Genomic DNA, 13001 nt, shown 5'->3' with positions numbered 1-13001 from the left:
CAACTTATGTAAAATAAAGTAAAACATTTTTTAATTTTTTTTTTCGAGCTCTGTCACCAGTCTGTCGATCTGTCACTAAAAATATAAAAGAGTATAGGTACTTTATTCACAAAAACCACTTTCGTAACACAGCAGCTATAGATACTTGTATGTGTAGTGTGCTACTGGCAAAGATAACCATAAGATTTAATTTGACTCAACACGCGTGTGCTCTCGTTAAGCCATTAACAAAATATATTATTGAAGCAGTGTGCAGAGTCTACACTAATAATTTATAAGATTCAACTTTCGGTTGAGGATGATGATGAAGTTGATGACCAGAACTGATGTTTTGTTGCAGGCATGTACGACATCTGCGTGGAAGATTTCATGGTGCGTGACGTCAAGTACATTTGGAATAGGATGACATTCCAGCAGTTGAAGGACATCCTCAAAGAGAATAAGGTACCACTGGACCTGATATTTTACGCTGGCCTTGTAGCCCTGGCTGGTCTACTGGATTTTTTTTTTAATTCTTTATTCCACATAAAATGAAAACACCTTATCCAATACCAGTAAATAATATATATTTTAGTTCACTTTACAGACAAGCTAAATTAATATACAACTCTTTAACACCACCTCTCGGTTCCGAAGTTCCAATCAAAGTGTTTTAAAAATAAGGAAGTCGCTTCGAACATCGCGTTCTCCGCTCGGTCTCTCAAATCCCCAGCACTGACCCGAATGAATACCGAACAGGCCACGCGAACTCAGACGAAATCCTTTTATTTTTAAAAGTCAATATACAAATATTTTTAATCAAACTACTTACTTAATTATTTTAAAATTACAATAACATCTTAATATATTTGAAACCAGACAAACTTAATAATATATTTAAAATCATGACACACACAAGTCCACTACAATTTGCAGGCACATGACCACCGGGAACGTACAATGTTGTGGACGACAGCGATCCTGCTTTCTGAGCTCAAGACTGTGGGTTCGGTTCCCACAAAAATAGAAAATGTTTGTGTGATGAACACGAATGTTATTTATTGTCTAGGTGTTTATCTGTGTTATAAGTATTTAATAATAAAATAATAATAATAAATATTTAAAAACAACAATAAATAAATTACAAAATACTGCAACAAGAGGACAGAGAAAAAGAAAAAAATATATAATAATTTAGGCGTATGTTGCTTCGTTGTGGTCTTCGGGTCACCTACTCAGCTCTGTGCCGCAGCACCGTGGCAGTAATGCCAAGGACCAAAGGTCACGGGTTTATGTGTATTGTATTTATTTGTATTTTTCGTATAAATATTCATCAGTCGCCTCAGTACCCATAACACAAGCTATTACTTTGGGGGATTTCCACTAAGTAACGCCTGCTTCTATCCACTATGATTGTTGTAATAAAGTTCAACAAATGTTCCGTTCGCCAGGCAATCAAGAGCTTCCCACTAGTGGACAGCCCGGCGTCCATGGTCCTGCTGGGCTCCATCCACCGCTGGGAGCTGGTGCGGGGGATCGAGCAGCAGGTGGGCCGCTCCCGGCGCCTGCAGGTGGCGGCGCTGTGGCAGCGGGAGGCGGAGGCGAGGCGGAGGGACGAGGAGAAACGTAGGACTCGGCGGCCTTCCAGATTCGAGGTGAGCGGGGCTTCAGTAATCAGCAGGTTGAGCCAAGTTTTCCGTCGATAATATTTTTGTTTAAGCATGCACTGGGTAGTATGTACGATACCTTAATTAAATACAGGAATTTATATGAAAGAATTAAACTACCTCAAATACGGCACAAGCAACAATAAAAGATATATGTATATATATATATATATATATATATATATATTTTATTTTAATAATTGATTAAGTTTTTTATTGTAATTTAGCTTTAAATATTTATACTTTTATACTTTTAAAGGTTTATATTAACTGACTAATAATTAATTGTAAATAATTTATAAGAATGACTTTTTTACATTTTAATGCATGCTGTGATAACCTGTAAATAGTTGAACATTTACTATGTGACTCATTCCAAAAAAAAAAGCATGTTTTAATGTATCTACTGTTGGTTGTCCTTTATAAATAAATAAATAAATAAATATATATATAGATACATATATCTATATATTTTTAAGAATTTTAAACTTTATTATAGTAATATACTTTCTTTAAAATATAAATATAACCTAAAATAAACTATTTAAAACTAAATAAAATCTAAAACGTCCTCGAAACCACCGCAGCGAGGCACAGTTCCTAAGATGGCGCCTGCCCGCGCTAGGATCACCGGTAAACTCGAAAACCCTTTTCCATAAATCTTTAGAAAAAGCTCGTGCCTCCGGACCCCCACGGTCCCAAAGTAGACTTAAATTATATATATATATATATATATATATACAGTTTAAGCTGAAATGGAAACTTATAAAACCAATATTAATATTTTAAAACGAAGAAGAAAGAATCATCAAATAACGAGTCACCTTCTAGCGAAGCGCCAAACATTTGAATAATTTTAGTTTTAAATTATCCTAGTGTATCCTTAATCAAATCAATAAACTCACTTTTAGCATTCAATTCCTCATACAATCTACTTATCCTAGTTATTAACCAGTAGTGGCCGAGATTAGTTCTAATATGGTATTGAATGGAAATTACGAGGCTTTTGAGTTTAGGTTGGAGCTTCGGCTTTTTAACGAGGACCGAGTCGATCCGATATCTGACGTTTCGGAGTTATGTGCGTTTTTAATATACAACGTGTAACCGAAGTACGAAATAATGTTGAGGGAAGCAGTATAATTCAAAAGGAATCAGGCTGTAGAACTATGAAATCAATAGAAGCATTATTTTTCCATACAAACGAATTCAAAACATTCTTAGTGTTTACTTATGACAACCCTACTGAAGATAAAAGACCGACACGCGCATAGTACCTACGCTAGGCGAAGCGTACCTTATAAAGTGACAGGTATACAATACGCTGGCATTGTGGCCCTGGCTGAAGTACTGGATATTTTTAAATTTTTTATTTCACTACAAGCTGACTGCAATCACACCTGGTGGTAAATGATTATGCAATCTAAGATGGAAGCGGGCTAACCGGTATGGCTTAGGGAGTATGGTATATAGAGTAGATCATACCCCTAATAGGTTTCTACGCAACATCACTAACTAACTGCCACGGGGTAACTAGCCACGGCCAAAGTCTCCAACCAGACCAGACCAGAGAAAATTCAGAACTTATAAGTTCCCGAATTGCCCCTGCCGGGAATCGTACCCGGGACATCTTACTTAGATTCGTAGCGCTCACCGTTGCGCCAGGGGAGTTCGTCATAATTCCTTCTTCTTCCTTAATATAAATGATAATCTTAAGATACTATACATCAACCCAGTGGCGTGCACGGTTTTTGACCAGGATATGCAGAAAGAAGGAAGCTGCCACAAAATGGAAAAACTCCTTCGCTTTTTTGAGTTATACAAAAATTTTAGGGTAGGCAGAGCTTTTGTGCATTCATGAAGTGCACGCCACTGCATCAACCTATACCTTATCGTTCCAGGTAACGCCAGCTCCGGACATGCTACAGGTCCCCGGCAGTGGGATGACCCGGGGCAGCTCACTGACCACGCAAGACCAGGGCGGGCTCATACCAGGTAACGACGTACCCATTTCTCCATTATTCAATTTCTTAATACGCCCCTTCATACCAACCCAAAGAGATTGAGATGAATGTGGATTATCCGGAGAATAAATGTTAGGTTTATTATTTCTAGTCTTGCTTAAAAAATATTTAATATTTTAATTTAAGATATTAGATTAGACATTATTCAGTTACCATGGTAACAAAAATAAAATGTGTAGTGTATTATATCTCATTCTCTCGCTGACTAATCGTTTACACTTGTGTTTGTTTCTTTATCAAATGTATTTCTTTTCATCGCGTTTCAAATCACGACTTCATCAAAAAAAACTTTATCTCTGCAAAATCTGCCTTCCGAACCGGTGCTAGAGGCATAACAAACAGACAGACTAGACGTTTCAAAAGCGCCTAATAAGTTGGCCTAGTTGCAATAAATGGATTTTGATGAGAAATACCTGCTTCCTAAATTCCAGCCCCAGGCCAACTGTTCCGTCCGAAGTCTATCCTGAAAAAGACCAACTCGTTCACCCTCACGCGCGGGTTGGTGTCGCCCGGCAGCGGGCCCCAGACCCCCGTGGCGCTGCACCCTTCGGTGTACACCACCGTCACCGGCGCGGAGACCAGGTACTTCTTCATCATCACCATCCTTAGCTTATTGAGGTGCTGAGCTAAAAAAAAACAATAGAAATACTAATACAGAAGAAGATTACAAAAGGCGGCCTTATCGCTTAGTAGCGAATTATCTGTATAGTTCATCTTGAAAGATATCGTCATCATCATGTCAACCCATTAACCCGTGCCCTGTTGTGGGCTTACAGAGCACGGGTTTCCTCCCACAATGAGAAGGGTTACGGCCGTAGTCCACCACGCTGGCCCAGTGCGGATTGGCGGACTTCACACGCCTTTGAGAACATTATGGGGAACTCAGGCATGTGGGTTTTCTGTCGATGTTTTCCTTCACCGTTGATGCAAGTGATATTTTAATTGCTTCAAACGCACATAACTTAGAAAAGTTAGAGGTGCGTGCTGGGATTCGAACTCGGCCCCCCGAAAGTGAAGTCGAGCTCCTACCCAATGCGCTATCAAAGCTTTATTTGTGTTATAGTTATCCATAAATGTAGTTCCATCAAGTTAGTATAAGTGGCCCTGCCGTACTAACAAGATGTAGAAATTAATAAATAAATTACAAAAACATTCAAAATTCATTTATTTCAAGTTAGCCCAGTTTATGACCTCTTCTCATTGTAGCAAGAGGAGACCCGTGCTCCGTAGTGGCCCGTTAATAGGTTGATGTGATGGTGATAAATAAAAGATGACATTAAACATTAAATGAGAACTATAAATTCTTATAACTTTTTACATAATTTATAAATTTCCACTTGTAAATTAAAAAAGCTGAACATATAGAATTGAAAAAGCAGCAAAATATTTGAAGTAAGTTATTTAAATAACGGCAGATTGGCGTAGTTTGCAGCGACCCTGCTTTCTGAGTCCAAGGCCGTGGGTTCGATTCCCACATCTGGAAGATGTTTGTGTGATGAACAGGATTGTTTTTCAGTGTCTGGGTGTTTATATGTATTTCAAAAGTATTTATGTATATTATTCATAAAAACAAATATTCATCAGTCATCTTAGCACCCATAACACAAGCTACGCTTACTTTGGGGCTAGATGGCGATGTGTGTGTGTTGTCGTAATATATTTATTTATATATATATTTATAAATAAATTACTACAAGTGCTACATTTTTCACCAGCATAATTAGTTAATTTTATTGATCTAAGCACAAACTCTTTTCCTTTTTTAATATATGTAGATTAGGATAGCCTGGTTAGAACTTTAGCATCCCTTACTTTTATAAGCAATTCAAATATCACACGTAAATTAAATATTGTGAGAAAACTTCCATGACTAAGAGTTCTTCATAATATTCTCAAGGACTTTTATTATTTTAATTAGTGTTTTTATCTACCTACAAATTTAAAATGTATATAAAAATTTTCGGAACCGACGGGATTTGAACCTGCAACTCTCTGGCAATGGCGGCCTGAGCGCTTTTTCCAATTAAGCTACGGCTCTCTTACCGTCGATGCCCAAAAATTCGTATATCCCTTTTACATCAGTCTTATAGCAACTTTATTTGTGTTATAGTTATCCATAAATGTAGTTCCATCAAGTAAGTATAAGTGGCCCTGCCGTACTAACAACATGTAGAAAGTTGCAGTTTCAAAACTATTTTCCAAAGGTCTATATTACAATGATACACGTTTGAAACAAGAGATGACACATTGCTTTTTTATAATTTCTCATAAATTTCGGTCCGAATAGATCTGACGTAAATATAGAAATTGTAGAAAATCTAAGTTTAGTGAAGTCCTTTCGAATGCCGTCAATCGCGATCCAATCGATCAAGCCGTTCAAAAGTTATGAGAGGTTTACATACACACACACACACACAAACGTGCGCGCGCTCGCACACAAACACGCACACACCCACACATGCATACAGACACGATGACACCATCGCGGTAATAGTCCGGAAAGCTTTTCAAAACGTCGACATCGATTTTCGACAAACGGGGTGAAACTTTTTGAACATATTTAATGTTCTTAGCGGGAAGTTAAAAAAAATGTCTCTTTTTCCAGGATACGTGCAGCATTCGAAGCCATCTTCAAGCGCTCGACTCTGCTGCCCGACGTGGAGAGCGGCCTCACTGAGCAGTTGGGCGGCTTGCCTCGGAGCCCCTCCATCAATAAGAAGGTGCAATTGGTAAGTATTTACATTTCAGTTAGTTCAGTTAAATCAATCAGGTTCCGGTTCAGGGTTAGGTTCTGGTGGTCAGTACTTGCGCTTTAAGGATGTTCTAAAACGCAATCTAACATCATGCAATATACTATGGAGCAATTGGGAGCGAATTGCCACGCAGAGGTCTACATGGCGCAAACTGATAAGTGAAAAATGTAAAACCTTCGAAATGAAACGTCTAGAGCACATTGACTCAAAGCGCTACAACAAAAAAATTAGACCTAAGCCTTCCTATACGTATAGTTATAATAACAGCGGTCAACTTTACTGCGGGTCGTGCAATCGAATCTTTTAAACTAAATTTGGCTACGCTAGTCATATCCGTGCACACTCGAGACGATAAAGTCAAGGTGTCGCCGTTGACGGATACGTCATGGAGGACATCATCATCACCTACTATTATTGTACGTGGTATACTGTGTTACTAATTTGTCATTATTTTAGATTTTGATATATATAACGGAGGCCGCGGTGGCAACTCATTATCGTGGGCGAGTTCTTCTTCTTGATCCGATTGCATAATTGTGGGTACTCGGGCAAATAAACGCGAGAAGCTAATCACATGATTTATTGCACACAATATTTCCACTTCGAATAATAATTAACACACTGTAGTTCACACAGATATCACTTTTAAACACTTTGTAAATAACTAGGTAAATAGCACTATGTAGCGAACGATGGGTTTGGCGCGGCGGTGTGACTAGAGACCATGCTCCACTAAGCTCTCAACAACAACTGTCCACCGGGCACCAGCCCTACTCTAAAACGAATCGTCAACCCCCGCCACACCAACCCCACCCAGGTTTGAATGTCAAACTCAACCGAACGATTGAAGCCAATTGAGTGATTAATTTGAATGTCGAAGTCAATTGAGCGATTAAATAAACTAGAACAAACAATACCTGAGTTCGCACATAGACGGCGCTTCACAATTTTGTGTAGTACAACTATTTTATAACAGATGGCGTTCTTAATAATAATCACTTTAATTTTAATCTCCGACATATACATAAATACATCTATAATCAACTACACAATATTAAATTCAAAAAATTCTAAATTCTAAATTCATTTATTTCAAGTAAGCCTAATATAAGCACTTTTGAAACGTCAAATCTGTCTGTTTGTAGTGACTCTACCACCGGTTCGGAAGGCAGATTCTACCGAGAAGAAGCCGGCAAGAAACTCAGCAGTTGCTCTTTTCCAACATCAAAAATTTACATTTTACATTTTAACATTCATTTTTCTATCTTATGAGAGATGAAAGCGGAGCCGGATGCTTCCAAGCAACCTTATATTAAGTAGTATGGTACGCATGTATTCGATAGTTATCCCATATGCCTTGCTATTTGCTGTTATTTGTGAAGAGTTATGTCCTTTATTGCCGACAATATTTATCAGATCTTCATTAAAATTAGACAATACATGTTTTATAGTATAATTGTTAATCTCGGTTCAAATTTAACGGAGCTATGAAGTAAAATAGATAAAATTTTTCATCCCATTTCCCGGAGGAAACTAACCTAATTATATTGCCTAATTTTGCACGTGTTTCTTTCAGTAAAAACTATGGCAGTGGTTTACTCAAAACTAATAGGTTTTTGGTTTCACAGATAAGTCTCAAAGACAGTACATAATGTACCTCTATAGCCTGTGAAGTATAATTTCGGTTTTCATTAACACGTTGTGTAATATCGTATAAAAACTTTGGTTCAGAGATACTAAACGCAAATCTGCTGAGACGTGAGTAGGTTATTTGAAATTATTTTTCCGTATTTTCGTTTCCAGCCGCGCGAGCGTGTATGCGACATGTCGCCTGAAGACCAAAAGGCGTGGGAGCAACTCGAAATGGCCAAAGAGATCGACTTCGACCGGATGCTGCAAATCGCGAGAAAACGAGAATTAGTATGTTTTTTCCAGTTGTTATTGCACGTCTCTTTTTATTTCACTACAAGCTAACCCTGGAAGTACATACAGAACCCAAGTTCAGCCATTTTTGCATGCAGTGCTTTGTGCTTTAGAAATAGTAAAAATGCTCCGCGCGCGTCTCACTTTACGCTCGCGTCATATTGCTAGCTCACACTTGCTCAACTTTTCCCATTTTCTCCTATTTTCTCCATTTATGATAAATGTTTAGAACATTAGAGGTTTTTTTTATTCTACTACAAGTTAGACTGCAATCTCACCAGCAGGGCTAGCACAGGCGGGAGACAAAATTTATATTCCCCGATTATATCTCCTGACAGCGTTATAACTAACGTGTCCACCTGCTAAAACGCGGGTTAATGGCGCGGGGTCGCCATTAAGCAAGCACCTAAAGACCCCAACGTCCATCGGTTCTCCAAGCTATGTGCCCTGCCCATTGCCACTTCAGCTTCGCGACTCGTTCAGCTAAGTCGGTAACAAAGTCAAACTCAAAGTCAAAAATATCTTTATTCAAGTAGGACCATAGGTGGCACTTTTGATGCGTAAATAAGAAATACACGGTAGTGAGATGATGGCGATAACCACATTCGTAAACTTAAATCTAAAGCTGTGAGGGTTCCAAACGCGTCCTGGTCTAAGAAGAAGCCCACAACAAACTTAGCCTGGTGTTTTTTTTTTGTTATCACCATCTCACAATGACATTTAAAATTATTAGAAGAGCAACCTGGTTAGAGCAATCATTCACACCCGAGCTTTTTTATCGATTACGTAGTCCTTTATACTATAATAGGACTTTTCTATAAGCTTACGTTTAATACAAACTTTGAACTTTTTAAGAGACATCTCCAAGATGTCAATTGGTAGTTTATTGTAGAATTGTATGCAATTTGCTTTAAACGAACTATGAGTTTTATGTATAGTATATTAAATAACTCTAGTTCTCCTACAGATCTCCTAATTTCTGATGTGATCACGTAAATATACTCGTAGCATAGCTCTGTCCATCGCCCGCTGAGTGACTCTGAGCCTTCTTATGGGCCCCATAGTGTGATAAATGAATTCAGAAATTATAAATTCCCGCCTGTTCGAGAAACACTACTAAAGTGGAGTGGTTGTTGATGCTTCAATATTAGTCGTATACCCAATTTCTATATGTTTTCAATTCTGTTTATTGCACATACTTCCGAACTACATAGGGCAGTTTTTCAGAATATGTCATCATGCCTATTCAAGCTCGATTTATGTATTCATTTCAAAAAAGTATTTAATTTTAGTTGGTATAACATTTTTCATCGGTGTCATGTTTTATAAAATGATCTTGTATTACAGCTACACGATGATTCGGAGTACGAAGACGAAACATTATACATCTGTCACATCGACCCCGCGCCCTTCCAGCTAGTCGAGCGAACATCACTACTCAAGGTAATATCTATATTATCTGTATAGAAAATACATTTTATTAATTGCTTAAATTATTTATTTAATATTTAATTGATGGTTTTTAATTATTTTATTTTGTTAGATCTTTATTTTCTAATTTTTAAATGTATAAATAAGTATGGGCTATTCCTGAAATAAAGACTATTATATGCGTTCGAATAATAATATAAATAAATAAATAAAATAAGGTCTCCACATTAAAGAAGTAATTGATAATATAACTATGATGACTTTTAGGTACATTCGCTATTCTCCACGCTGGGGGTGAGCCGTGCCTACGTGACCGCCATAGGAAGACTTATTGGGGTGGTGTCTCTGAAAGAGGTGAGTCGGTAGTGAATTGGTCTGACCCAACGACGTAAGGAGGGTTATTTTTTTCGAGTGTTATGAATGCATGTATATTTCTATGGCAAGCCCTAAACGGCTTGTCGTTTAGGCTCTAGGGCGATTGATGGCTCTATTGATGTGATTATTGCATAGATATAGTTAATGGGCCGGAGAGTGACATAGGCTGATTTTTATCCCTGAAAATGCATCATTCCTGTGGGAAGATACGCCTGGAAAAAAGCAAAGTTATTCTTGCTTGCATTTTTCTTGGATAAAAAGTAGCCTAAGCCACTCTCCGGCCCAAAAACAATTTCTAGCTTTTTGTGATAGAACTCGTCCGGGGAAGTGCCAACATGCTTATTTCTGCCGCTAAGCAGCAATTTCGCAATGCTGTGTTCCGGCCTGAAGGGTGTGGTTGCGGGCACATGTGGCTTAACACCTACGCCTCACGTTGATGGACACCGGGCAGCACTTTTCAGGATGTGTTCCTCGCATGGGCAGGGCATAAAAAATTATCTTCTCCCACAGCTTAATTAACTCTCAGAGCATTTGCACCCAAGTGGAAATAAGATCCAAATACTCCATGTGTAATAATAAACTTCTCCTATTCCCTGTTCCCGTGCTTTAGACAGCTGGGATATCATTTTTATCTCCTGCTCCAGCTCTGAAAAACCAGCAGCATTCGATTTTTATCCAAAAGTAGGATTGATTGAGAAGGCATTTCCCTCCAGCTGCGCAAAGCTATAGAGGACGTGAACTCCGGAGCCCTGACTCCGCTGACGCGGCCGGAGCCCCCGTCGCTGCCGTCGCCCATGCTCATCAAGGTGCCGCGCTCCGAGCCCGCGCCGCCGTCCGAGAAGGACACAGACAAACTCACCACCCACTGACCCACAGAGTGAGTCCACATCACAGAAAAGTAACTAACATGTACTTTTAATTTTTTTTATCTACCCTTAAACTTTAAATCCTCTATGCAAGATTCTGGGATAGTTAGTTTATTGCCAATATTAAAACACATGTGTGTGTGTAACAACAATGTCCTAAAACTTAGTTTTTTTTGTATGTTTGTTTATTTGTATTCTCAGTTATGGATGACATTAATTTGTTGGTAGTAGTGGATTATGCAATACTGTGTTCCGTTCTGAAGGGCGTGGTTGCCGGTGTAATTTTAGGCACATGAGGCACCTACGCCTCAGGTTTATGGACACCAGAGCGGCATGTACAGGAATGCTCTTACCACCAGGTAGGCCAAGTACTTGGCCCATCAATTATTACTATAAAGTTAGAAAAATAAGGTTACTAGGCTGGCTAGTAATTTGGTCGGTGGATTTTGTACCAGCTTTTATAGAATGGTTATACCGTCATTACTCGGTGGTTACTTAGGGGAGGCTGATTGGTACTAGTCTCCCCCTTACTCCCCTAGCCAACGAATGGACGTCCACTGCTACTGTCATAGATATTTCATAGGGAGTTCCAAAATCTACGATTCTGGGCCGCTTGTTTCCAGCGACTCGCTTAACTTCGTGTGACCACCTCGATGGGGGCCGAACAACGCTGCGTTTTCTAGTCCGGCGCCATTCCAGCACCTTGGGTCACCGACGTCCATCAGTTTGCCATTGAAACTTCAGCTTTGTTACTGGTGGGGCTATGTCGGTAAATAGTTCTTCTACGGATCTTCTCATTTCTGATTCGATCACGCAGAGATACTGCTACCATAGCTCTCACCATAGCCCGCTGATTGAGATAAACATGATATGATGTCGGAATAGTCACGAACCTTGCAAACTATGGACAATGAACACTGTATAGCTATTCCGTCGTTATGCCACGTATATAACATAGGCCCTCTAAGTCTATCTCTTACTTCATGTGGCCAGGGTTGAGTAAGCTAAGAAAGGACAAAATGTGTATCTTTTCCCACAGATTTATCCAATCTCCGACCAATTTACCGAGTTAGGCGGGTAAATTTTATCCCTAGTCGGTGGATATAATCGGGGGATATCAATTTTTGTATCCCGCCTGTGCTGTTATATTTACAAAGACGCAATACAAGTTTTTTTTATTGCAGATTCGATAGCAAAATACGAACTATACAGTAAGAAATGAGAAGATTGAAGACGCGCAGCTGGTGCTCTCAAAAATCACGTGATACTGCGAAAGCTAATGAATACAGTATTTTAATATTAGTCACAAATTTAAACTCTATCGAGTTTCAAAATGAACTTCCTATATTTATAAATAAATCTATTATAGGTCCAGTCAGTAAAAAGGGATTATATATATTGGATAGAAGACTTTACAGAATTCCATGATTTATTATAAAATTAAGCTTAAGTCAAATCCTTAACAAATATTCATTGTTAAGTCAACATCTGAAAATGCTCCGATTTCGGAGCGAAACGTCCGTAGAGGGATGCCGAAGATCTGAAATAATAAATTACACCATAAGCTCCTGCTTATCGCGGAGTATAGCAAATTAAGCTTAATTTTCATAATAAGATATTAAAAATGAGTGTTACCTTACAAAATATAGGGTTTTTATGAATAACGTATGTATGGATTGATGTAAAATACAAGTTTTTTTATCTTTATAGTGAGTCCGAGTTGACATCTTAACTGCAAGGGGAATAATGAGTCAATATTGTTTTATTCTAAAATTTCAAATCTTCTCTATAGAAGAAATGTTTAGACGAAAAATTAAAAAAAATCAACAAGAATAAATGAATAGGGAAATTTTAATGATGCGTTATGTTTTGGCATCTTTCTTTACATGAGGAAAAAGAAAGATAACGTGTAGAAAAGAAGATGGAGAGGTATTAAACAATTTGATGACGCGCATGTTTGGCGTACTGCCAAACTCTGCCACGTGG

General features: G+C 38.5%; 1 protein-coding gene across 4 annotated transcripts in view; it reads left to right on the top strand.

Annotated features, from left to right (window-relative positions):
* LOC120634474 (chloride channel protein 2) overlaps positions 1-12429 on the top strand; it is an 81530-nt gene extending 69101 nt beyond the window's left edge. For 2 of the 4 annotated variants that reach the window (XM_039905090.1, XM_039905091.1), the window contains 9 exons: positions 341-444; positions 1431-1634; positions 3545-3638; positions 4099-4249; positions 6273-6396; positions 8224-8340; positions 9691-9786; positions 10042-10128; positions 10863-11018. In XM_039905090.1, the coding sequence (XP_039761024.1) occupies positions 341-444; positions 1431-1634; positions 3545-3638; positions 4099-4249; positions 6273-6396; positions 8224-8340; positions 9691-9786; positions 10042-10128; positions 10863-11018 (1133 nt within the window). Of the gene's footprint in view, positions 1-340; positions 445-1430; positions 1635-3544; positions 3639-4098; positions 4250-6272; positions 6397-8223; positions 8341-9690; positions 9787-10041; positions 10129-10862; positions 11048-12199 lie in introns of those variants that run through there. The other 2 variants (XM_039905089.1, XM_039905088.1) reach the window with 2 other exon arrangements.
* The last annotated feature ends 572 nt before the right edge of the window (positions 12430-13001 follow it).

Source organism: Pararge aegeria, chromosome 24 (genome assembly GCF_905163445.1).
Source record: "Pararge aegeria chromosome 24, ilParAegt1.1, whole genome shotgun sequence".
In the NCBI taxonomy this organism is placed as follows: domain Eukaryota; kingdom Metazoa; phylum Arthropoda; class Insecta; order Lepidoptera; family Nymphalidae; genus Pararge; species Pararge aegeria.
This window is presented reverse-complemented; position numbering and strand designations above follow the sequence as displayed.